The following is a 27,847-nucleotide window of genomic DNA, read 5'->3' as shown; positions in this document are numbered from 1 at the left end:
GTCAAAGCAGAACACTTGTGTGTTCTCAAAAGATCCAGGGAGCAGAAGGAAAGAGCTAATCCATCAGCACATGGTATCACAAGCCAAGTACAGCAAATAACCTAGGCCAGACTCACCCAGGCACTGTCAGATTTCTTAAAAATAAGGTATACCATAAGAAAACATCAGTTGAAGTCTCTTGAGTCATTCTGCACAAATCTGAACTGGCTGCTCTCTTTGCCTGGTGCACAATTACCCTGGGTTCTGTATTTTCCTGAGGAGTCCTATGATCTTTCTTATTTCTATACCCTACATTTGCCTCTTTCTTGGTTTACTCTCTTGGAGAGGTAAAGCACATCTAGTAGCTTCCTAAGAAAGGCTGCATGGGAGGTAAAGTGTGGGTCCTTGAATGTCTGAAAATGTCTTTAATTCTAATCTCAATTTGAATAATAGTATGGATATAGAATTCCAAGTTTGCAGTTGTTTTTCTTTAAAAATCTGAAGGGATTTCTCTGTTGTCTCTAGCTTTCATTGTGGCCACTGCGAAGGCTGAAGCTGTTTTGATTCTTGATCCTTTATATGTGCCCTATTTTGTTTTTGTTTTCCTCTCTAGAAGCTTGTAGGATCCATCCGAGGACATTAATGATTGTAAATTACTTTGTTTTTTATTTATTTGTTTATTTCGGCTGTGCCAGGTCTTAGTTGCAGCATGCAGGATCTTTTAGTTGCGGCATGTGGACTTATTACTTGCAGCATGCGTGCGGGATCTAGTTCCCGGACCAGGGATCGAACCCGGGCCCCCTGCATTGGTAGCTTGGAGTCTTACCCACTGGATCACTAGGGAAGTCCCTAAATTACTTTGTTTTGAAGTTTCCATTTTCTTACATAGTCTTTTCTTTCCCCTATGTTACTGTGTGTGTGTGTGTGTGTGTGTGTGTGTGTGTGTGTTTATGTTTTATCTCTATCACAATAAAGATTTTCCTCGGGTTTCTGCTGAACTTTGGCTGCCTGCTTATATTTAAAAATAAGAGTCTGAACAGCTGATTGAAGACTTTGAGCAGATAGGGAGGGCTCGTTGTCGGTGAACTTTGTGTTAAAGGTAGTTTGGAACGCATGACATACGATTTGCTAATATTTCCCTAAATTAAACTTTCTATCCAGTCTCAGGTAGAGTGACCCACCAAACTTACAGAATGGTCAGGAAAACAGAACAGAAAGCACTTTAACTGTAGGTAGGCAGGCAGCTCCAATGAGAGTAGAGAGAGAATGGAAAACTGCTTGTGTATAGTTTCTCCTTCCAAACTCACCAATCAGCTAAATCACTCCTTCCCTAAGAAGCTGTTAGTAAAATAGGGAGAGAAGGAGGGAGAAAAAGGCACCAGTGTTATTCTAGAGAAATACTTCCATGTGAAAAAATGGAGTAGGGAATTGTTAGATTGAACAGTATGTTAAAGTGAATGTATATTTTAGATTTGTCTTCATATTTGCTTTTGGGGTGGTCTCTTTGCTGTTTCTAAGATAAATATATTTAAAAATCTCCAGTTGTTGATATATTCTCATGGTTTTGTCAGTTGTTACTTTGTATATTTTTGCTACCTTACTATAAGTTTTGTACTTAGCATGCTTTCTGTTTCTTTTTTTTATAGATGTCTCTGCAGGTTTGGAAGCTGTACATTCTATTTTTATTCTCGTTGTGGTTACTTCTAACCCATAATTATGATTATTTTTCTCTACCAGCGTTTAACGTTATCAATGTTGGAGTCTTACGATGACACAAGAATGTTGGCACACTATCATCCTCCCTGCTTTCTGCAGACACTTTTCCTATTGTCTCTCTGCCCCTATTCTTTTACTTGTTGGTATCACTTGGAGTTTTTTATTCCAGTTAATTTTTTATTTTGAATATTTGCTTAGTAGAACAAATAACTTGTCTGAGGTTACTGTTTATCCTTACTTCCTATATATGTTTTATCCATTCAGTTACATGTTTAACCATCAAACTAATAATCACATGGTTTTAAAAAATCAAATTGTGATTAAAAACACATAAGGAAATGAAGTAGTCACCTGCCTCACTCCAGAGTCCTGATCCCAGAATCAACCACATTTAACTCCTTGCTAATCTGTTTTTATCTTCTTATTTCAAAATAATGTGGTCATCTCACTTTTTTTTTTTTTTTTTTTTTTTTTTTTTTTGCTGTACGCGGGCCTCTTACTGTTGTGGCCTCTCCCGTTGCAGAGCACAGGCTCCAGACGCAGAGGCTCAGTGGCCATGGCTCACGGGCCCAGCCACTCTGCGGCATGTGGGATCTTCCCGGACCGGGGCATGAACCCGTGTCCCCTAGCATCGGCAGGTGGACTCTCAACCACTGCGCCACCAGGGAAGCCCTCATCTCACTATTTTGACTTACCAACTTTAGAGGTTATCTGTTACCCTCTCCTTCCCACCCCCTGCCATGGAGGATTTGGCTACCTTACACTACCATCCCACACTACTTCTTACCCATCTTCCTAATATTATTTTAACTTTTAGTCAAGTCAGTGAAAATGTTTGCATTATTGTGACCATGTAAGTATTGTTTCTTTCTTCTCTCTTTCTTATGTAACTCTCTGGTTTTCCTGGTGTTGACATTGCCTTGCTTTTTTATTTGTCTGGTTTCTATGTACTGTACCTGGCTAAAAGGAGTGGTGCCTAATGCTTTCAAAGTGCTGAGACTTTCAGGAGTTCTGCAGTGTAGACAGTCTTAGTTATCAGAATCCCAGTCTTTGGTATAATTTCATCCCCTCTGCTAAGTCAGTTATTTGCTTACTGCTTCTGAAAGTCTCACTCATTGTTGTCTTCTCTTGGGACTTCCCTGGTGGTCCAGTGGTTAAGACTCCATGCTTCCAATGTAGGGGGTGCAGGTTTGATCCCTGGTTGGGGAGCTAAGATCCCACATGCTGCACAGTGTGGCCAAAAAACAACAAAAAAAACCATTGTTGTCTTCTCTTTATGCTTTGTCCTGGTTGTTTAATACCTCTCATTCTTTTTTGGGTTTTTTTTTTGTCATTTTGGGGGAGATTTTGAGGGGAAAGGAGAACAAGGTGAATAATCTCTTGTATTTAACTAGAAAACAAAGTGGTTTTCTGCAACCATGTGTTATATACCTTTGAGAGAGTTATCCATAGTGCTGCCCATTCGTTCCTCCATACCTCCCCCTATTCTGTGTTGAACTCAATTCAACAGGTTTTTCCCACCACCACCACCCCCATCAAAACAACTCTTGTTGAGGTCACTAGTGACCATTACACTGCTTTCCAGTGACCAATTCTCAGTCTTCGTTCTACTTGACTTAAGGTGGCACGGTTGATTACTTCCTCCTGCTTGAAAATCTTTTTTCCCTTGGCTTCCAGGACACCATACTCTCCTGGTTTCCCTGCAATATCACTGAACCCTTCTTTTCAGTCTTCATTGCTGGTTTCTCCTCATACTCCCTACCTCTAAATGTTGGAGGACCTCAGAGTTTAGACCTTGGACCACTACTGTATACTCACTTCCCTGATGATCTCACCCAGTCGGGTGACTTACAATACCATATGTTTTGATTACAAAATTTTTGTCTTCAGGCCTCATCTTTTATTTGAATTCCAAAATCATATCCACCTGCCATTTCACTATCTCCACTTGGTATCTACTAGGCATCTTAGGTTTAGTATGCTTAAAAATCCTGATGTTTCCTTCAAAACCTGTTTCTCCTTCATTCTCTTCCATGTGTCACTAAATGGCAACTGCATCTTTTGTTTAGGCCAAAAATTTTGGAATCCTTTCTCTTTTTCATTCATACCCCACATGTATCAGGGAATCCTGTTCGTAGTAACTTTAGAATATATTCAGCATTTAGCCACTTAGCATCTCCACTGCCCCCTCTCTGGTCTAAGCCACATCATTGCTTGCCTAGATTATTGTAATAGCCTTACGACTTGTGGCTCTGCTTCTGCCTTTACCTCACCAGACCTATAGTCTGTTGTCAAGACAGGAACAGAGTGATCCTTTTTTAAAAAAATCTAAGTCATAATACAACACTCCTCTGCTAAAAACTCTCCAGTGGCTTCACATTTGACTCAGTAAAAACTCAAAGTCCTTATAGTGGTCTACACGGTGCTAAGCTATCTGACCCTTTCTACTCTTTGCCTTCTACTTTCCTCCCAGGAGTCACATTGCCCCCCTTGTAGTTATTGAATATTCTAGGCATGCTTCCATAGGAGCTTTGCACATAGCTTTTCTTGTGTCTGGAGCCCTTTTCTCCCAGATATCCTCACGGCCCTCTTCTGCATCTTTCTGGTCATTGCCCAAAAGTCATCTTCTCAGTGAGCCCATCCATGTCACTCTATTTTAAACTGCAACCCTTTCCTTCTCCCTCTGCATTCCCTTATCCTTCTTCCTTTTTTCTTTGCAGCATATATTGCTTTGTGTCCTCCTGCATCCCCATACTTGAAAGTACCTGGCAAATTTAGGCATTCATTTATATTGAAAGAATGAGTGGATAAATCATAGTAGTTACCTGTTCCTAATACTCTCAATGTCAAAACGTTTCACTATAAAAAGAGCATATACGAGTGTTATGAAATTAACACTAATGTTAATGGTAAATGACAAAATCAGTGCAAGGTAAGTTAATGGCTTAAATTCATAACTACTAGCTACAGTATGCAATATTTCCCTAGATATGTATAATTCATCAATGTTTTGTTGCTTCTACCAAGGGTTAGGAACTAGGCTGCACAGCCGGAGGTGAGCAGCAGCAAGCAAGCAAGCAAAGCTTCATCTGTATTTACAGCCGCTCCCCATCGCTCACGTTACCACCCGAGCTCCACCTCCTGTCAGATCAGCCGTGGCATTAGATTCTCATTGGAGCGCAAACCCTACTGCAAACTGTGCATATGAGGGATCTAGGCTGCACGCTCCTTATTAGAATAATGCCTGATGATCTGAGGTGGAGCTGAGGCAGTCAGTGATGCTAGCGCTGGGGAGCAGCTGCAAATGCAGATTATCATTAGCAGAGAGTTTTGACTGCATAGAGACCATAATCAATCAACTGCTTGCAGACTCATATCAAAACCCTATCCGTGAGTGGCAAGTGACAATAAAGCTGCATCTGGTGGCAGGCTTTAAATCAGAATCTGACACTAATTTTAGTCCGCACATGGCCTGCCTTTTGTGGGGTTTTTTGCCTCTTTTTTTTTTTTTTTTTGGCTGCGTTGGGTCTTTGTTGCTGCACACACGGGCTTTCTCTAGTTGTGGCGAGCAGGGGCTACTCTTTGTTGCAGTGCACGGGCTTTTTTTTTAAAACATCTTTATTAAAGTATAATTGCTTTACAATGTCCACGGGCTTCTCATTGCAGTGGCTTCTCGTTGTGGAGTACGGGCTCTAGGCAGGTGGGCCTCAGTAGTTGCAGCACGCAGGCTCAGTAGTTGTGGCACATGGGCTTAGTTGCTCCACGACATGTGGAATCTTCCCAGAGATCGAACCTGTGTCCCCTGCATTGGCAGGCAGGTTCTTAACCACTGCGCCACCAGGGAAGAACCCTGCCCATTCTTTTATTTACCACTTCCATTCACACCTCTTTCCCACGCTGTGCACTTGTCTCAGTCAGTTTTGGTAAGCCCACAAGCTAACCCTAGCCAAAATGAGTAAAAAACAAACGTCGCTGGAGAGCTTCTTTGAAGAGGGAGAAAGACCCAGTGATGAAGACAGCAGAAGATTCTAAGACTGCCAACAAAAAGAAATCTGCATATAAAAGAAAATACCAAGAGTCGTACTTAAATTACGGGTTCATTGCAACAGGTGATTCACATTCTCCAAGCCCACTTTGTATAATATGTGGCGACTGGCTATCAACGAAACCATGAAACCTTCAGAACTGCTTCGCCACATGGAAACCAAGCACCCTGCATTAAAAGACAAGCCTTTGGAGTTTTTCAAAAGAAAAAAAAGTGAACACAAAGAACAGAAGCAATTATTGAAGGCCACCACTTCATCAAATGTGTCTGCACTAAGAGCATCATTCTTTTTTTTTTTAATTAAGTTTTAAATTTTTGGCTGTGTTGGGTCTTCATTGTGGTGCGTGGGCTTCTCATTGCAGTGGCTTCTCGTTGTGGAGCATGGGCTCTAGGCGTGCGGGCTTCAGTAGTTGTGGCGCACGAGCTTAGTTGCTCTGCGGCATGAGGGATCTTCCCAGACCAGGGATTGAACCCGTGTTCCCTGCATTGGCAGGTGAATTCTTAACCACTGTGCCACCAGGGAAGTCCCAAGGGCATCATTCTTAGTGGCTAACCACCTTGCTAAATCTAAGAAGCCTTTTACCATTGGTGAAGAGTTGATTCTGCCTGCTGCTAAGGACATTTGTTGTGAACTTTTAGGAGAGGCTGCAGTTCAAAAGGTGGCACGTGTTCCTCTTTTGGCTAGCACCATAACTACATGAATTGATGAAATAGCAGAGGATATTGAGACACAATTGTTAGAGAGGGCTAGTGAGTCACCGTGGTACACAATCCAGGTTGACAAGTCTACCAATGTTGACAAGCCAACAGTGCTTGTTTTTGTGTGATATATTTTTCAGGAGGATGTGCATGAGGATATGTTATGTGCACTTTTGTTGTCAACCAACACCACAGCTGCAGAACTATTCAAGTCTTTGAATGATTACGTAACAGGAAAACTGGTCATTTTGTGTTGGTATATGCATGGACGGAGCAGCTGCCATGACTGGACAGCTTTCTGGTTTCACTACTCAGGTCAAAGAGGTCGCTTCTGAATGTGAGTCTACACACTGTGTCATCCATAGAGAAATGCTGGCTAGCCGGAAAATGTCACCTGAACTTAACAACATTTTGCAGGATGTGATTAAAATTATCAACCACATTAAAGTACATGCCCTTAACTCACGTCTGTTCATGCAGCTGTGAGGAGATGGACCCAGAGCACACACGTCTTCTCTCATACACAGAAGTGAGATGACTTTCTAAAGATAGATCACTGGCCAGGGTTTCTGAGTTACAAGAGCCGCTCCAGAGATTTCTGTTAGAAAAACAGTCACCACTGGCAGCACATTTCAGTGACACAGAATGGGTCACAAAACTTGCTTACTTGTGTGACATATTCAACTTGTTCAATGAACTCAATCTGTCACTTCAGGGGAGAACGACAACTGTATTCAAGTCTGCAGATAATGTGGCTGCATTCAAAGCCAAACTGGATTTATAGGGGCAACGAGTGAACACTGGGATTTTTCACATGTTTCAAACATTAGCAGAGATTTTGAAAGACTGTGCCAGGGCCTTCTTTCTCCCAGCTGGTGCATGATCACCTATCTCAGCTTTCAAAAGAGTTTGAGCATTACTTCCCAACCACAAAAGACCCCCAAACTGGGAAGGAATGGATCCGTGACCCATTTGTGAATAAGCCAGGTGAATCGACCTTGTCTGTGCTAGAAGAGGATCAACTGCTTGAGATCGCAATTGACGATGGCCTTAAAATTATGTCTGAGACAAGTCCAAATTTCCATACGTTCTGGATTAAAGTCAAGGCGGAATAGCCTGAGATTGCCACAAAAGCACTGAAAAGCCTGCTTCCATTTCTAACATCCTGTCTTTGTGAAGCAGGGTTTTCTGCAGTGACAGCAACCAAAACGAGATTACAGAGTAGACTGGACATAAGCAACACACTTCGTGTGTCACTGTCTCCCACCACCCCCAGATGGGACCATCTAGTTGCAGGAAAACAAGCTCAGGGCTCCCACTGATTCTGCATTATGGTGAGTTGTATAATTATTTCATTATATATTACAGTGTAATAATAACAGAAATAAAGTGCACAATAAATGTAATGAGCTTGAATCATCCCAAAACCATCTCTCTCCCCTACCCCCAAACCCCCGGTCCGTGGAAAAATTGTCTTCTATGAAACCGGCCCCTGGTGCCAAAAAGGTTGGGGACTGCTGGCTTATACTATTAATAGACAATAATAAGTTAAGATTAAAATCCATAGAAATATCAAACTGTTTGCCCTTTATCATTTACATTTTGTGTAGTTTAAATTTGGTTGATTTTCAACTCCAATAATATGTTCATAACCTAGCATACTTAAAGTTTTAGTTTAAAGCCAGCTTTAGTAAGCTTCAGTTAGAAATTAAGCCGCAGAGAAAAGACTACAAGTCATTTAGGTAGCATACTTTTTAGATGACATAATTAGAATTGATACTGTAATTGCCCCCAGCAACTTCATTTTATTTATTCTATTCAACATACATTTGATTTCAGGATCTGTGGATCTTTGGATTCATCTTTTAATCAATTCTGGAAATTTTACAATTATCTCCTTTCTGTTCTCTGTAGAATTCATATTAGACATATGTTTAGCCCTCATTCTACCCTCCATATCTTTGTCTTTCATATTTTTCATCTTTTTGTCCCTGTGCTGCAATCTGGTTAATTTTTCATGTATACAGCATCTGCATGTTCACTCTTCAGCTATTTCTAATTTACCATTTAACTGATTCACTGAGGTTTCTTTAAATTTCCATAATTATATATTTAAATTTAAATAATTATAATTAATTGTATTTCAATAATTGTATCTGGAAGTTTTTTTTCAAGCTGCCTATTTATTATTGATCATTTATTATGCCCTTTATTTAAGTATGCTATGTTAATGTCTACAAGAACTCAAATATCTACAGTCCTTGGAAGTTAAAATGCTTATTGCTTGTGCTGACTCTCACACATAGTATCTGGCCTCTTTACATTTATGGTGCCCTTTATGAATTCACTGCTTGTTAATCTGTAAATTCCACAGGCCAAAACTGGGTAAGGCTTGACTGCAGAGGATTCACTTTTGCCTCTGCTGGTATAATAGAGGCATCATTATTTTGGGACCATTTCAGTCCTTCCTTGAAGGTCTTGAGTAACTGTAGGGGATAGTTAATTTCCTCTCACCCTCACTCTACTTCTGAGCCAAAGCTCAGAATCCTCACAGCTAAGTTGCTATGGACATCCACTTCTCGGGACACTCATACCCCTCTCTTCTGCCTGCAGTTTCCACCAGTTTTGATGGATTTTGCCTCTCCCCCTACTTCATATGAGATCAGTAGTGTGTTAATGTGCGTTTCCCAGCCAGAGTCTTACTTGGGCATCAGGAGAGTCTCACGTGTAGCCAATCACAATGCCAAAAGTAGAAGTTCCCTCCAATTTCCAGACTCTCATAAACAGTTATTTCAAATTTTACATTGTGGAACATCCAATATATCTGTGTTTTTGTTTCTTTGAGATTTTTTTGTAAAACTAATATTTACTTTATAAAAACTAATCCTTACATTGAAATTAACTGGGAATCTCAATATCCCCAATGGAACATGAGGAGAAACCAGGAATGAAGAAACGATATTAATACCAGAAAGTAAACAAAGCATAATTTCTATTAGTAAACTTAATAAACCAGCAAGCATGTATATTTCACCTTATTTTTCTCATTTGCCACAGATCTTCACAGGTCCTTAAATTAAGACAGATATTTGGAAACTTTTGCTTTAAGATTTAGCAAGATTCCTAAGTGCCTTCTGGCTCATCAAAGGAAAGTCAGATACATTTATAATAGTGTAGTTTTATGTATTCTTTATAGTCGATGGCAATATTCTTTGAAATTCTTTGAAAACTGTTCATCCATGTATGTTCAACCATATATGATAAGGCAACTAAACTAATAAACTGATTGGAAAACCCCGCTTCTTAACCATTGTATTAATGATTAAACATTTAATGCTTTACTCTTTTTCCATTTGTATGTGAAAGAAGAAAATTTTTAAAGCCAGCAAAAATTAATTTCTTGATATGAATGGTTAACACATTTTCTAACTGAAACTTGGTAATATTTATTAAGTTCAAAATAATATCTACTTTATTGAGTTGTTGAGAGGTCTAAAGGATACTCTGTGTTAAGCAAAGTAGGTAGCATATAATTAGGGCTCTTGTTAAAGGTGATAAGTACTTCTTTTTTTTTTTTTTTTTTTTTCCTGTACGCGGGCCTCTCACTGTTGTGGCCTCTCCCGTTGCAGAGCACAGGCTCCAGATGCGCAGGCTCAGCGGCCACGGCTCACGGGCCCAGCCGCTCCACGGCATGTGGGATCTTCCCGGACCGGGGCATGAACCCGTGTCCCCTGCATCGGCAGGCGGACTCTCAACCCCTGCGCCACCAGGGAAGCCCGATAAGTACTTCTTAATAACCATGTTATCAAGATGCAGTTTTGAATCAGGAGCTGTCTTTAAAGACTAAGGACCTGCTCAGGGGATCAGGTGGAACAGTGCGGTTGGAACAGAGATGTTCTCTAGTAGCATCCTATTAGAAGAGTGGGAAATTATCCCTACCTGTTACTAGCACAGGTACTGAGGGACAAGGGGAAAAGTTATTGTTCAGGAGTAAGCAGTCAAGATTCTACAATGTTGAGCGTAGAACTGCCACACACATAGCACATATGTGTGGACTATGTATGTATACATACACACGTACACAGATGGAGGACTTGCAGGCTGAGCATGTGGTATATCAATTTAAGAATCTCCCAAAGCAGTGTCTCTTGAACAGCAAAACTGGGGAAGTTTTAAGCTAAGGGTACATGCATATTCAAGAAGGAGCTTGAGCAGAGGAGGATTCAGCATAAAATTGGAGCAAAGGTCAACAGAGTCCAAGTCTTACTTGATTGAAGTCAGGAGGGTCAATATCATAATTCCATCCTTCACCTGGATGGGGGCCTTAGTTCCTGCAGAACTCAAAGGTATAATTATTATGTATATCCCTTGAGGAGGAACTAGGACTCTGCTTTATCACTGCACTTTCTTTGTTCCTGCGTCCTTTTGTTCCCTTAAGATCATTAATTACTGAGTCATGTTCAAGGGCAAGCATCACAGCACGCTTAGATCACAAAATGGCTTAGGCCCAATTGGCTTCTCTTATGTTCATAGCAGCACTATTCACAATAGCCAGGACATGGAAACACCCTAAATGTCCATCGACAGATGAACGGATAAAGAAGATGTGGTATATATATATGTATATATTCCACAATGGAATACTACTCAATCATCAAAAAGAACGAAATAATGCTATTTTCAGAAACATGGATGGGCCTAGAGATTATCATACTAAGTGAAGTAAGTCAGAAAGAGAAAGACAAAAACCATATTGTACTACTCATGTGTGGAATCTAAAATATGATATAAATGAACTTATCCACGAAACAGAAACAGACTCAGAGACATAGAGAACAGACTTGTGGTTGCCAAGGGGAAAAGAGGTTGGGGTGGATTGGGAGTTTGGGATAGCAGATGCAAACTATTATATATAGAATGGATAAACAATAAGGTTCCACTGTATAGCACAGGGAATTATATTCAATATCCTGCCATAATGAAAAAGAATATGTGTGTAACTGAATCACTTTGCTGTACAGCAGAAACACAACACTGTAAATAAGCTATACTTCAATAAAATAAATTTTTTTAAAAAAGGAACACTGACATGTAGCATTTACCCTACAAGACTGAACTTTATACATCTGACTAGGTTCCCAGCAGTAGTCACCACAATAACACACTTGGCTGAACATATTAATGTATGAAAACTCAACCTGTAACCCAGAGCTATTTACATTTTTCAAGAGATGCCTCCTGATGAAGACAATGCTTCACCCTAGATTCTTTTGATGTCGCTCAGATCATGCAATTTTCCCATTCTACCTAATCAGGTATACCAAAGACTCCAACAATTTCACCCAGTTTTTATCTGAGTTCTTCTATCTCCCCTACGTTCCCCTTTCTTCTGGACTCAGAGTTGATCATGTAAGTTCTGGCTCGGGGCCTCTGGTTGCTAAGAGACAAGACGCTGGTAGGGTGGCACGCTGCACTGCGACCAGAGTGAATGCGAGGTGGGGCCGGGGAGGAGGAAGGCAAAGGCTAGGCGCAGCGGCCAGTCGCCGCCGCAGCTCCTCGGCTCCCTCCCTCCCGGCAGGAGCTTGTCGTTCATTGGCTGCGCCGCAGAGGCGCTGGCCTACGATTGGCTAGCGGCTTTGATCCCCGCGCTCCCCGCCCCGCGGAGCTGGTACCCTGCAGTCTCCTGCTAGCGGGCGGGGGTGGCTTGTGAGGGCGCCGCGGCCGGTTCATGGCGCGGGCGGTACCGGCCTCTGCAGGTGACGGAGGCACAGCGAGGGCCGCCCCGGCGTAGAGGTGAGCGAGACGCCGAGGGGGCTCGCGTGCCGGTTGGGGGCGGGAAGTGTGGCGAGAGGCGGTACCGCTGGCAGCTAGCGGGTTCCCTCTGCGGCCTCCTCCCCTGGCGGCCGGGGTCCAGCTCGCCCAAAGTGCCTCCGAACGCCCCCACGCGCAACCCGCAGCCCGCCAGTCGTGCCTACTCCGGGTCCCCGAAGCCCGTCCAGCCCGCGAACCAGCTGAGGGACCCCCGGCGTCTGCCTCCCGGCCTCGCCCTGGGTCCCTGCCCCGCATCTTCCCCTCCGTCGCCTAAGCTGTCCGCCCCGCGCCTTTGTCCGCCCCTCACCCGCTCAGCTCTCGGAGCTTCTGCCCCTCCGGGGGGAGGCGGGGAGACCGCGAAGGTCTGGGCTGCCCCAAGGACGTGCTGCGCAGCGAGCCTCTGGGCCGACGGTTTGCAGGGCTTTGATCTATTCTTCCTAGGTTTCAGCTGTGATTTTATTTTCCCCTTCACGATGAAAGCCAGCTGCTTCCGTTCTCGTTCGTGGTCAGAAAGCCTGGGCACAAGGCTTCTACCCTAGTGCGGAATGACTCTGTTATCCCCCACCCTCTGTTATGCCAGAGGCCTTTGACCTGCCCTACTGGCCGCCGTCGCTTCCCACCTTCCTCTGTCCAGGGGAAGAAGTCTCTGTCTACAAGACCCTTTTTCTGCTTGAAAAAAGAAAACGAAAATACAGATGCCAGTCGTGGACCTCTGGTCTTAATTACATTGGTTTTATTAATACATTTAAATAAACTACGATTGTGGGAATGGGGGAGACGACATGAGGTGTGTTCTTTAAAAGTGTAGAGTATTAAACAAATAGAATTTTTACTTTTGGTAAATAACACGTTTCACATTAAACTTTAACATCTTCTTCATGTTTTATCATGAATGGGCGTAGATCTAGTAATAGTGTATAGTTTGAGCTTCAGACTTTTTCTTATTGGCAGTTTTCAATAAGTCTATACTTCTTTACCAGAATGGGAGGCACTGTGACAGCTACTCAGAGAATTTATTAAGGGTTGTCCATCAATGCTATACCTTTCATACTTACATTCTGACTTTAAGGGATGCTTTCTTGAACATTCGTTTAACTGGAATTAATACTGGGTAGTTTTCCCTTGCTTGATATGATTCAGTTGTGTAAAGAAAACGTTAACAGAAAATTTTTTTTTCATATTTAGATGATTTAAATTATTCTTAAACGTATATATTATAAATGAGTAGTATTATATTGGAAATACACATACAAGTTTTAATTATTTTATATGAACAGTATATTTGATTAGCTAACAAGTGCCTGCACATTGTAGGCCACAATAAATATTTTAGAAATTTTAAATGAATCTTTTTCGAAGCGAAGTAAAAAAACAGCACCCACGTCCTTTCCCTGAATTCTGTTTCAGACTAATTTTTATTGAGGCCCAAACAAATTGTAATAAAATACCCCATGCTCTAACATACTTCTCAAATTGCGTGGTATGAAAAGTGATGATGTGCTAGGCACACAAGTAGAGAACAGTGAAGTTCTGTAAAATCTATTTTCAACTGGTCTCAAGGCATTGTTTTACATTCTTAAACTAATTTTTGGCAATTTTTATGCCATAATGGCCAAAATAGGAAAATAATAATAGCAATAATAAATTATTTATTGAGCACCTTTTGTATGCCAGGTAGTGTGTTATATATATTATCAAATCCTTACAATAACCTCAAAGGTAGGTATTATTTTCCTTATGTTGTAGCCGAGACCACTGACATCATAGGTTGTACTGCTGGAAATGGTAAACTAGATAAGAATCTAGATCTGACTTTCTACTCATTTTGTTGAGAGCATACTTCTTGGAAAGTTGCTGTCTCTCCTTTCATCTGTCACATTTATCTTTTTGAATCCGTTTAATCTGAGGATTTTTGGAATGGTAACGTTACCACTACAAACATTATGTAGTACTAAGTGCCAGGTAGTACTGTCCATATGTCCTCAAAAGTATATGGGCTAGCTACTATTTTTCTTTGTTTTACAGATGAGGAAACTGAGGCATAGAGGTACGTAATCAGAACCAGATAATACCTTAAGTGGTAGAACCAGGACAAAAATTTGGGTAGTCTGGCTCCAGGGTCCATACCCAACACGATTCTGGCCCATCAACAAGGTACCTCTCTGGTTGCTAGGAAGCTGTGATTTTTAGAGTGCTTAGTGTTTTTCTTTGTTTCTTTTTAATGTTCATGCAGAAACATGTAGGATAACTTTATGATGTCTACCACCTGATGTCCTACATCAGTATTTTATGTAAACAATTACATAGTACTAATCATAGTTAACACTTAACTGAGAGCTTCTGCATTCCAACTCCCCATTCCAACATTTAAACATCTCACATAATCCTTAGCAGGATCCTAGGAGGTAGATACTGTTATTTTATGTTGCATCACATTTGTAAGGTGCTTTTATTGTCTTCAAAGTGCCTTCACAAAAATAATCCCTTTGATTATTTGTATGATGTCAAGTAGAGGTATTACCAGCACTTAATTTTTATTGCAGAATTTCAAATGACTTGCCTTGACTAACTTGTGTGGAGTTAAAACTCAAACCAGAGCTTCAGACTCCTATGTTCATTGCTTTTTCCACTATACTGGTTTCTCAGTGGATCTTTGCTTTATACTTCTTGTCCTAAAATAGATAATATTTTTCCATAGGAACAGCTTATATTTGGAGATTATATTCCCAACCCAGATTCAACATCAGTTAAGTCATAGATATGACTAGCTGTAAATCTTTGTCATTATTTTCATCTGTAAATTTATGTTCTGACTTCATATATAATGCCTGGCACATGGTGAGGCCTCAGTAAATGTTAAAATTCTTTTTTTTTTAAATTTCAGCTTTATTGAGATATAATCAACATAAATTCTCAAAATTTTCTAAATTTGAAGGGAGTAGCTTCTTTTTCTCTTCGATACCACAGCCTTCTCCCTCCCTTGCCTCACAAACAGCTTTCAAAATTGTTTCATTGAATCATAACTAACTTCAAAATGTTTACTCTCTCTCTACCCTAAGCCATCATTCCCAACTGCTGTCTTCCCTATACTCTCCTTCTAGAATATAATGGAAAGAGCATGGATTTGAGAGTCAGTTTTACCTGGATTTGAGTCTTTGATCTCCCTCTTACTAGTTCTGTGGCCTTGTACAAATTATTTAACTTTTCTGAATGTGTTTCTTCATCTTGTAAAATTGGGGAAAGCATCTATCTTATAGGGTTGTGGTGAGAATTGAAATAACTTATATAAAAGGCTTAGCCCAGCTCCAGGCTCCTAGTAAATATTCAGTAAATAAGTTCTTAAAATTCTCTAAGGTTGAAGGAGGTAGCTTCTTTTTCTCTTTGGTACTGCGGCCTTACCCTCCTCCACAATACCAACAGCTATTATGTGTCCCTCCTCTGCCCCTGATGGCTCCCCTCTGCTTTGGCTGTCAGCAAGTGATATTAAAATGATGTTTGTCTGTTTGTATCCTCAACTCTCTACTAGTAAACTCCTTGAGGACAGGGACCATGCCATATTTATCATGGTATCCCCAGTGCTTGGCTTATAGTTGGGACTCACTAAATGTTTATTGAGCGACATCCATTTGGAAAGCCTTCTAGAGACTTTTTTCTTGGTCATCCTGTTGCCTGAAGATTTTGGACACACCCTTAGTCACTTGATTCAAGGTCTCCTGGATTGAACCAGAGGATGTGTGATGGTAGGAGAGAGGGTGCGGAGCCAGATGAAGAAGCAGGCAAAGCCTCCACTCTGCAGGTGTGAGTGCATGTGTGTATGTGTGTGGAGGTGCCTTGGCTTTTTATATATGAGAGTCGGTGTTTGTTTGGGTGTGTGTGAGGGTTAAACCTTATCAGGCCAGTTGTCACATTGCTTCTGAAGATAAGGAATAAGGACTTTCCAAAAAATGTTTCAAACATATAAAAACAATGCTAATTACATTTGTTGATATACTCTTCCCACCATATATAACTCATAATCACATGCGTAGTAACAATGATTATGCTTACCCTAAAATGTCAGATTAACTTAATTCTAAGTTTCGTTTGATTACATCAGTCAAAATTAAGTATACTCAGCCTCCATTGTTTATAGCATGGACATTCACTCACAGAGAAATAAAGGAAATATGGCTTAGGACTGCAATGAAATTATCATTCTTTTTAACTAGCTTTTTTTTTTTTTTCACAGTTTAGTTCTATCATCCATGAACTGCTAATCAAAATACAGATCAGGCATACATAAGGATTTTTTTTTAAGGAAGATATATTGTATTCAACTTTTTCTCTCAACATATTATTATGAAAAATTTTAAACATACAGCAAAATCAGAAGAATTTTATAGTGAACACTTGTATACCCGTCACTTATATTCTGCCCTTAACATTTTATCATACTTTTTTAATCACATATTTACCCATCTGTCCATCCTTCTATCTATCTATCCACCCATCCATAATATTCAAATGCTGTTATATTTGAAGAGATTTGAGCTATATATTCTGTTTTGATTTTAGGTCAGTTTTATCTTTCCTTTATGTAGTAGTAGATAATTCTTAGGAGATAATCCTTAGGAATGAATTATAACTGATTTATAATGTTCTGAAAACATTTGGATTTCAGATGCAAATAAATCTATTTGTCTTCTCTGTCTCTAGTTCCAAAAGATGAGTCATGGATATTCAGAAAACAACAATTTCCCAAACAATAACAACCAAATGGTGTTGGACATGATCCTTTACCCATTAATTGGAATCCACCAGACCATCAACTGGGAATCAGTGGCAAGGCTTGTGCCTGGATTAACACCCAAAGAGGTAAGTAACAGTTTTCCAGGTATCTACTGAAAAGAGATCAGAAAAAGTGATCAATTTAAAGGAATAACTGTTATACTAAGAAGAAATTTTTGAGTTTTACATATTCATATGCACATATAAATACTGAATATGCATACATACGATGCAATTTGGCTAAATATAATCTATGTAAATTATATGATATATTAATCCACCTGGTATGTTTAAATTCAACCTTATCTTAAATGTTTACAACTGAATGGGTAGATAACATTTTTGTAAATCCAGTTTTATTAAATTGCTAATGCTATGCTTTTCAAACTTGAGTAATGTACAGACCTTTTTAAAGGAAAAAAACCTTGAAAACTGCCAATGATGACTTAAATTATTATAGTGGAAATTAAATGTGCACTAATAATACTGGGTATAAACACACCTATACGATCATAAACCAAATTTACATTTTATAGACAAGTGAAAACTCAAACCAACACAATTCAAACTAATAAGCTTACTTAATGTGATAAGTAATAGTGTTTTGCTGAAATTAAATTGCTGATTATGATGCAAATATTTGTGTAGCCTCTTGTGGCACAAATTTTTTTGCATTTAGCCTGTACTGCCATGTGCCCTTCAAAGCCTTTACTCTTTCCCCACTTTTCTCTCTTTAACCCTCTACCATGAAGCTGTGTGTTGTGCCAGGACATTACTTGCCTTCCCTTGGCACTAACACATCTCTTCTCTATACCAGGTTTCTTCTCCACATTGTCCTTTATTAAAATCAGCCGTGGGGGCTTCCCTGGTAGCGCGGTGGTTGAGAATCTGCCTGCCGATTCAGGGGACACGGGTTCGAGCCCTGATCCAGGAAGATCCCACATGCCACGGAGCAACTAAGCCCGTGCGCCACAGCTACTGAGCCCTCGCACCTAGAGCCCGTGCTCCACAACAAGAGAAGCCACCGCAGTGAGAAGCCCACACACCGCAACGAAAAGTAGCCCCTGCTCACTGCAACTAGAGAAAGCCCGCACGCAGCAATAAAGACCCAAAAGCAGCCATAAATAAATAAATAAATAATAGAAAAATAAAATTAGCCGTGGACAATTAAAATATTTCTTGGTACCAACTTAATTTACAATTAATTTACAACAGAAAAGCGAATGGGCATGGAAATATTCTGTCATCCTAATGACCTGGATGATTTTATTAATGTTATCCTCAGAATCAAAACTCACAATCTAAAAACTCTTCTAGGGAACTCTTAGGTTTCTGGTAATTCATCTATGCACCCTAGTTGGAGAAACACTGACCTCAGAATTTTTTGCTGTTAAAAGGAACCCTAAAGTGGATGAGTCATCTCAGATTTCTAGAAGTAGAAAGGACATTAGTGATTTTACCCAGTAGGTTTTAAGCATATGCACCACTGCCTGGCCCATAATACACACTCAATAAATACCTATAGGATCAGTGAATGAACCAAGTTCTACCCTCTTGTTTTACAGCTGAGAAAACCAGTACCCACAGGGATTACTTGCCCTCGGTTATGTTACAGGTCTTTGTGAAATGATGAGGGAATTTATTATTAAGTGTATGTTATCATTCCCTAATCTATACTTTTTCATCTTTTGGAATTTTACGTGTTAGGTTTTAAAACAAGGCAAACCTGTGAATTTGACTATTTTTCCAACTTTTTATTGTGAATATTTTCAAACATACAGAAAAGTTAACAGAATAGTATAGCAGCCCTATATCCTTTATTTGGAGTCAGCAATTCTAGGTGTTTGCTTGATCTCTTTATGTAACTTTTTTTTTTTTTAGAAGTAAGTTTAGAAGTAAGTTTAGAAGTAAGTTTCAGACATCACGATACTTCATAGACTGTAGCATACATCTTAAAATAAGGATATTATTGCATAACTACAGTACCATGATCAAACCTAAGAAAATTAACAATAACTCCATCTTATCATCTGATATCCACTGTATATTCAAATTCACTCAGTTGAGAACTTTGGTTTTTTTTGGCTGCACTGTGCGGCTTGCAGTTCCCTGACCAGGGATCGAACCCGTGCCCCCTGTAGTGGAAGCACGGACCCCTAACCACTGGACCACCAGGGAATTCCCAAGAAATTATTTTTTTAACTAAAATGCAACTAAATGTGAATCAGACTGTTTTTAAGTAATGTTAATTTTTTTTTTTCGCGGTACGCGGGCCTCTCACTGTTGTGGCCTCTCCCGTTGCGGAGCACAGGCTCCAGACGCACAGGCTCAGTGGCCATGGCTCACGGGCCTAGCCGCTCCGCGGCATGTGGGATCTTCCCGGACCGGGGCACGAACCCGTGTCCCCTGCATTGGCAGGCGGACTCTCAACCGCTGCGCCACCAGGGAAGCCCAGCAATGTTAATTTTTAATTAATTTCTTATTACTAAACAAGACATATCCTCAAAGAATACACACACAAACATAACACACACACACAAGGAAACAAGTGAAAAATCAGAATTGTAAATATGACCCTACCTAAAGTAAGCTGTTGAAACCTTGTATATATCCTTCCAGATTCTTTTCTATTCATATATGAATTCTTAAAAGTGGACATGTAGCAAATGTACTACTTTGCTGCTTTGTTTTTCACTTAGCATATTGTAAACATCTCTATGTGTCAGTTGCTAGAGTTCTACATTTGATGACAGTATACTGTTATTTGAGCTAAATCATAATTTATTGAACCTTTTATTGGATATTTAAGCTATTGTTTCCAACTTTTGACTACTGTAACAAATATCTTATTCTTTTCTTAGGGGATAATCTCAGAAGCAGAATTGCTTCATTAGAGGGCATGTGCATTTTTAAGGCTTTTGTTACATATTGTCCACTGGAAGGGTCATCCATGTTGTACTCCAGTCAAAATAGCCGAGTGCCTGATCCTTGCACTTTATATATCAAGTGTTATTTCTCTGTGTGTCTTTTCAAAATTCTTATTTATATGTAAATAAATATTTATATGATTTTAATGTTATCTCATCACAGTTTTCATTTCCCTTTCTTTAAATCCTAAAGGATGAATGTTTTATATTTTATTGTTCCATATCCTTTTAGTATTTGTAGATTTGTTGTTTTACTAGTTTAATAACAGTTTTCTATGTATTGAATATATAAACCCTTAATCTAGCTTATTTTTCTCAGTTTTTTTTCAGCCTGTAAGTTATCAATGATAGTCTCTTGTATACACATGTTTAAAAGTTTATGTTAAAAATCTGTGAATCTTTTACTTTGATGTTCTCCTTTTTTGTCATGTTTAGAAACCTTCTCAACCTAAAGACTGTGAATAATATAAAATCACCTACATTTTGCTGACTACTTTTTATTTTACATTTAAATGTTGACTCCACTTGGAATTATTTTTTTTTAATTATTTTTTTGGCTGCATTGGGTCTTCATTGCTGCGTGCTGGCTTTCTCTAGTTGTGGCTGGTGGGTGCTACTCTTTGTTGTGGTGCGCGGGCTTCTCATTGCCGTGGCTTCTCCTGTTGCGGAGCATGGGCTCTAGGCACGCGGGCTTCAGTAGTTGTGGCACATGGGCTTAATTGCTCTGCGACATGTGGGATCTTTCCAGACCAGGGCTCGAACCTGTGTCCCCTGCATTTGGCAGACAGATTCTTAACCACTGTGCAACCAAGGAAGTCCCTGGAATTTTTTTAGTTTTAACTTTTTTCCTAATGACTAGTTAGTTGTCTCAACATTTATTGAATAGTCCATTCTTTATTACTGGTTTGAAATTTTACCTTCAGATCTATTTCTCGACTTACCATTCTAATCCATTGATCTCTCTATCTAATCCTGTTGACTGTTCCGTACTGACTTATTTTCAATATTGTTTTACTATCTGGTGGACAAAAAGAAACTATATATATATTTTTTAAGGTTTATTTATTATTTATTTAATTTATTTTTGGCTGTGTCAGGTCTTAGTTGCGGCACGCAGGGTCTTTGTTGAGGCATATGGGATCTTTTCGTTGCGGCGTGTGTGTTTTCCCTTCTCTAGTTGTGACACGCAGACTCCAGGGTGCGTGGGCTCTGTGGTTTGTGGCATGCAGGCTCTCTAGTTGAGGTGCGCGAGCTCAGTAGTTGTGACGTGCAAGCTTAGTTGCCCCATGGCATGTGAGATCTTAGTTCCCTGACCAGGGATCAAACCCGCATCCCCTGCATTGGAAGGCGGATTCTTTACCACTGGACCACCAGGGAAGTCCCAAAAATTATATATTTTTAAAGTTTCTTGAATGTTCTCTTAATCTCCGGATTTTTTTTTTTCATTTTGAAGTTGACCTGTTGGTATTTTGGAAGTGGAGAAAGGATGAATTAAAATTTTCTAGATAAGCATTTACCTTAGCTAAAATAATGTATCTAATTTTTCCAAAGTGACTATACCATTTTACATTTTCACCAGCAATGTATGAGGGTTCCAATTTCTCCACATCCTTGCCAACACTTTTATTATGTCTTTTTTATTATGGCCATCCTAGTGTGTGTGAATTGTTAACTCATTATGATTTTGATTTGCATTTTCCTAATGGCTAATGATGTTGACCATCTTTTAATGTGCTTATAGGCCATTTATAGAGCTTCTTTGGAGAAATATCTATTCATATCCTTTGCCCATTTTTCAATTGCGTTGTCTTTTTATCATTGAGTGGTAAGAGTTCTTTATGTATTCTAGATACAAGTCCCTTGTCAGATATGTGATTGGCAAATATTTTCTCCTATTTTGTGGACTGTCTTTTCATTTCCCTGATGGTGTCCTTTGAAGTACAAAGTTTTAAATTTTATTGAAGCCTAGTATATCTAATTTTTCTTCATTGCTTGTGTTTTTAGTGTTTAAGAAACTATCACCTAACCAAGGTCATGAAGATTTTTACCTATATTGCCTTCTAATAATTTTATAGTTTTAGCTCTTATACTTAGTCTTTGATCTCTTTTGAGCTAATTTTCTTATATGGTGTGAGGTAGGGGGGTCCAGCCTTTCTTTTGCATATAGATATCATGTAATTTTTGCTTAAACACAAAAGAAGATTTAACAATGTACTTTAAATTATTCACAGTTCACTTGCTTTTTGTTTAAGCAATCATGTGTTCATTTCAAATATTCAGGTTTCATAATTTTATTATTTCATAAGTATTAGAAATTGTTGTAAGCTTTGTTAAATAAGATAAACCTACATTCAGTTTCCAATATAGCTATAAGCATTACCTAAAAGATATCAGAAGAATCTACAGTTTAAAAGCCTACCTAGGGCTTCCCTGGTGGCACAGTGGTTAAGAATCCGCCTGTCAATGCAAGGGACATGGGTTTGAGCCCTGGTCTCGGAAGATCCCACGTTCCGTGGAGCAACTAAGCCCGTGCGCCACAACTTCTGAGCCTGCACACCTAGAGCCTGCGCTCCGCAATGAGAGAAGCCACCGCAATGAGAAGCCTGCGCACTGCAATGAAGAGTAGCCCCTGCTTGCTGCAACTAGAGAAAAGCCCGCTGGCAGCAACAAAGATCCAATGCAGCCAAAAATAAAAAATAAATAAAATAAATTTATATTAAAAAAAAAGCCTACCTAACCACTTTCACTGTTACAAAAAATAAACTCATTTTGTAGGAAAAATGGATTCAGTTAAATCACTTATATTCTTTATCCTATAGATGTACCTGTGAACCTGTACATTCTTCTAATCATTACAGCATTTTTTTTCTTTGCCAGACCTTCATCACTGCTTTTTTCAGTCCTCATACAAAAAATATTTTCTGTTTCTCATTTATCATATTAATTATTTTTATTTAATTTTAAGACTTTGCTTAAAGAGGTGGGCATACATACTGAGTATAATATTTTAGTCTAAACTTACGTATCTTTTTGTTTTGTTTTTGTTTATTCTTTTGGCTGCACCATGGAGCATGTGGGATCTTAGTTCCCTGACCAGGGATCAAACCCATGCCTCCTGCAGTGGAAGCATGGAGTCTTAACCACTGGACCGCCAGGGAAGTCCTACACTTATGTGTCTTTTAAATGCATTTTCAAAGGACTAAGCCTTAAATAGGGATTTCTTTGTAGTAATAGTACTATTAGTAAACAATCTTTTCTGAAAACGGTGCTTAATATCTAGTGGGTACTTGATAAATTTTTGTGTAATAAATGAATGATGACATACCCAATGCATTATTCACTTAACATATACGTGTATACGTGATATATATTTTTCTCCTTTTGCACCTCCCAGATTACTTGGTCTGCTATGCAATTTGCCACCCATGTTGCTACTGATGGAGATTTAAACATGAATGCTATAGAAGTGTTGTTTGACCAAGACCCACATTAAGGAAGGCATTTTATGTTGTGACGTAGTACACACTTAGAAATGACATTTTCGTGAAGGATTACTTAGCCTTATTATGCTTAATGCACTCTTGATATTTTCTAATCTATTGTATTTTATTTCTTTTTTTTTAGTTGCTAATCTGGGCTTTTCTAAATTGATTCCGTGACTAACAATGGGTTAAGGGAAAACACTGTTCTAGAACAAACTGCCCAAATATGTGGCCGTGAAGTGTTACTACGGTATTTTGTGCATGGTGAACCTCACTGTTAGTAAGAACAAAGACTCATTATTTTAATAAAGAAGATCTAGTGTCACAAATCAGATACTTTTTTTTTTTTCTTTGAAGGTTAGAATTTGGTCTTGTTCCTGGTGGAAATTCAGTGTGAAAATAAAAGCCAAGTTTTTAACTAAATTATTAAAATTATCAACTGATGATAGACGTAGACCATGGGGAAATATGGTTGATAAAGGCATTCTTCATTTTTCCACAAAAGCATAAGTACATTATGCCTTTGAGTTAAAGCATATTTTTTTTAAGAACTACCCTGAATTTTAAAAAAAAAAGTAAGTCAGAGGCTTTCATGTATTGAAATGTGCGCTAATTTTCTAGATGTTACCCAAGAGATTAATATTCACTTATAAAAAATGATTTAAAACCCCCCAGACATGCATTTCCTTCCTTTATGTCATTACAGTGTGCAAAGAGGTTTGATGAACTGAAGAACAATGGAAGCTCACCTGTGGACAACCACTGTAGTCCCCTCATGGCTGCTGGAGAGAGTCCTGTTGAAACTTTAGCCACGTATATCAAATCCTCGCTTCTTAGCACACAAAGAGAATTTCAGGAGACTCCAGTTGGTCAGGATGCAGTTTCTAAAACAGGTAAGGTTTTAAAAACAAAATGCAGTGCTTGTCCTTATGACAATTCTACAAAATATTATGCATTCCCATCAACTTTTCTTTATTTAAAGGCTAATAGAAACATTAATAGAAAAATCTATTAGTATTTTCCTGAGCTTTAGAAATTTGTCTTTGCTGTATTTAAAAAAAAAAGTGTAGATGTTAACATACAGGTCAAACACTATTACCAAAAAAAGCTTTTTACTTTATCAAAATTTACTACTCCAGTCCATTAGCCTATTTATGTTATGTTGTAAATTTTAAAGGGATTTGACCTGTACCTTTTACTTAATTTTTTTTTTTTTACTGGGAGAATCTTGCTTGCCTCTCATGTTATCTTTGCTACAGCTCCCCTCTATTGGAGTCAGCAATAGCTTCAGATGACATAGCAGCAGTGTAGAAGTGATGTTTTCCACAACTTCATTGGAAATAATAACTGATTTTAGAAATCTTCAGTGTAGTGAATTATTTTAATTTCAGCAGCAGCAGAGTATTGATATAAAAATTTGCTTCAGGAAGAGAAAATTATATTGTAGGCTTTTGAAAATTGGACCCCATCCCTACACACCATGTTAGTATTTTTTAAATCTTCAGTGTAATGTTAGCAATTTGTGATCCTTTTTTCGTACTGTTTTTTTCCATATACCTTTAGAAATATTAAGGCACCTGACAAAGTACCATCTTTAAGTACTCTTGGAAACCATGAATTTATAGTATAACCATTCAATAAGTAAAAACCCATTCTCAGTTAGAAATGCTAACCTCCCCCCTTTGTTTTTGTATGTGTTTGTTTCTGTGTTTAAGGAAGACATAGTATAGCTTCCACAAGGAATTGTTCTTCAGAAAGTGAAAATTGTACTACTCATAATGGTGGAGAAAAGACTGAAGAATCTGAAGGGTAGGAGGCTGGTTCTTTGCTAGATAAGCTTTAATATGAATATCAACTTTAAATTATAAAAATATGATTGCTAATTTTATATATCAGTTACCATAATTTAGGAATTTCACATTATGCAATTGCTGAAATAATTGAAATGAGGGTAGTTGATGTGTTGAACTATAAACAATTGCCTGATAGGTAAACGTATGGCTTATTCATATAACTTATAAATTGGACAACAGTTTTCCACTTTAAAAATTCATTTTCATCTTGTAAGTATTAGAAATAACATCTATTAACATAAAATTTTGAAAAGTGAATTTTAAAACCCAAAGAAAAGTCTCTGCCATTAGTTCTCCAACTTTATTAAAGAAACTGGATGTGTGTTTTAGAACTATTTGAATACAATTACTCATTGTAGAAATATTTAAAAATTAAAATACATCTTTCAATCTAATGCAAGTTTTGATAATTTTATATTGTTTTGTGTATTTTATATACAATAAACTGCACATATTTAAGTATTCACTTTGATGAGTTTTAGCCATATAACCAATGAAGATAAAGAACATTTTCATCATCTCTAAAAGCTCCTTTGTATATTTTCTGTTCTGATAGTTTTTTATAACAGCTTTATTGATATATAATTCACATACCATAACATTTATCCTTTTGAAAAGTTCTGGAGATGGATGGTGGTGATAATTGCACATCAATATGAGTGCACTTACTGCCAGTTAACTGTACATTTAAAAATGGCAAATTTTGGGGCTTTCCTGGTGGCACAGTGATTGGGAGTCCACCTGCCGATGCGGGGGATGCAGGTTCGTGCCCTGGTCCGGGAGGGTCCCGCATGCCGCGGAGCGGATGGGCCCGTGGGCTGTGGTCGCTGGGCCTGCGCGTCCGGAGCCTGTGCTCCCCGGCGGGGGGAGCCGCATCGGTGGGAGGCCCCCGTACCAAAAAAAAAAAAAAAAGGCAAATTTTATGTTATGTGTATTTACCACAATAAAAAAATTCACCCTTTTATAGTTTAGTGAATTTTAGTTTATTCACATAGATTTTTTTTTTCGGCCGTACCACGTGGCTTAGTTCCCTGACCAGGGATTGAACCCACCCCCCTGCATTGGAAGCACAGAGTCTTAACCACTGGACTGCAGGGAAGCCCCCCTCACATAGATTTTTAACTGATAGGTTTTGGGTATGGCACAAAAATTTATCTGATAAATTAATTAGGATTATCTAATTTCATGTTGTGCCCCAAAAAGCCACAGAAATTTCATACTTCATTATACCAGCCATTACCTGTTTATATTTTGACCACAATTTCTTTGAAAGAACAACTTGCAAAGTTACTTAAATTCCTTTGACTTTGACAAAGCATTGATTATTAATCCTTTTTCTGTAGCCAGTTTTGTTTCAAATGTAATTTCTCTGTATTAAAATTTTTTGAAGTTCAATTAAACACACATTAAATTCATATTATAGGGTAGTCTGTCACTTCCTATCTAATCTCTTCCTTTTGTAATGACATGAAGGCAGTTATGGATCACACTAGTGTTTCTTTTTGTGGTGATGTAATTTTCAAGGGCATATAAATTCAAGGAGTATAGAATTTTTGAAGCAATCTTTCTGATGCATCATCTAAACTTATTCTTAAATTGTTTTTTAAATATATAAATAAGCATGTTGTAGTCTTAAGAATTTTTTAACCACATTTACTAATTTATATTTATTGAATGCCTAGAAACAAGCTTTCTTGTTGTTAAAAATAATAAAGTAGCTATGCTAATTTTTTGATACTTCAATGAATAATTTTAACTGTTTTTCCTATTTATTAATAGTAAGAAAATTTTAGTATTTAATCTATATCTCCATCCCATACCCATTACCTTGTAAAAGTGCTGTTTTATGTTCCTCACAAGAATTAGAATGTATAATTTAATTTTGCTTTGTGAATTGGTATTTTTAAAAACATTATAATTAACTTATAATTTGAAAATAAATTTAAAACCCTGTAAATTATAAGTTCTGTGGTAAAAATATTTTTGTTTTATTAAATCAATAGCTTAACTAAAATTAGTCAATTTTCAGATACAGATCAGGTTAGCAAGACACTTATGAAAACTTCTGAATGTCAAACCCTGTAAAACTGATGTGTGGTTAAAACCTTGAAAAATATCTTGCTCTCATACTTCCAATAAATGTCAATATTATTGGCTCCTCTTCTAAAATTCTAATAATTTCATTTCTGTGTAACATTTTTTATGAAGGCCAAACATGGTGATCCATGTATGTGATGAAGCAAAAAACTTGAAAGAAGATTTTATTTGCCCACGAGATCTTTTGATATCAGAAATGAAGTACTTTGCTGAATACTTATCTGTGGACGCCCAGCGCTGGGAAGAGGTGGACATTTCAGTTCATTGTGACGTTCACATTTTCAACTGGTTGATAAAATATGTTAAAAGGAACACTAAGGAGAATAAAGATTGTGAGATGCCCACTTTAGGTAAAAGACAATCTATTGCTTATTTTGTAGTGCAATTTTTGTGTCAGCTGGAAGTTGCTTCAGGCCAAACATGAAATGTGGAAAATTGTTCAAACATTAGTATTTATGCTCAGATTAGTAA

At 38.4% G+C, this 27,847-nt stretch overlaps 1 protein-coding gene across 1 annotated transcript in view; it reads left to right on the top strand.

The window, feature by feature from the left end:
* Window positions 1–12,125: 12,125 nt before the first annotated feature.
* Window positions 12,126–27,847, top strand: part of SANBR (SANT and BTB domain regulator of CSR) — a 74,287-nt gene continuing 58,565 nt past the window's right edge. The window contains exons 1-5 of the mRNA XM_060168768.1: window positions 12,126–12,232; window positions 16,946–17,104; window positions 24,133–24,319; window positions 25,142–25,235; window positions 27,488–27,726. Of these exons, the coding sequence (XP_060024751.1) occupies window positions 16,955–17,104; window positions 24,133–24,319; window positions 25,142–25,235; window positions 27,488–27,726 (670 nt within the window). The 5' untranslated portion in view covers window positions 12,126–12,232; window positions 16,946–16,954. The remainder of the gene's footprint in view (window positions 12,233–16,945; window positions 17,105–24,132; window positions 24,320–25,141; window positions 25,236–27,487; window positions 27,727–27,847) is intronic.

This window comes from Lagenorhynchus albirostris, chromosome 13 (genome assembly GCF_949774975.1).
Source record: "Lagenorhynchus albirostris chromosome 13, mLagAlb1.1, whole genome shotgun sequence".
NCBI lineage: Eukaryota > Metazoa > Chordata > Mammalia > Artiodactyla > Delphinidae > Lagenorhynchus > Lagenorhynchus albirostris.
Note: the sequence above shows the minus strand (reverse complement) of the source record. Positions and strands in the feature narration are given on the sequence as shown.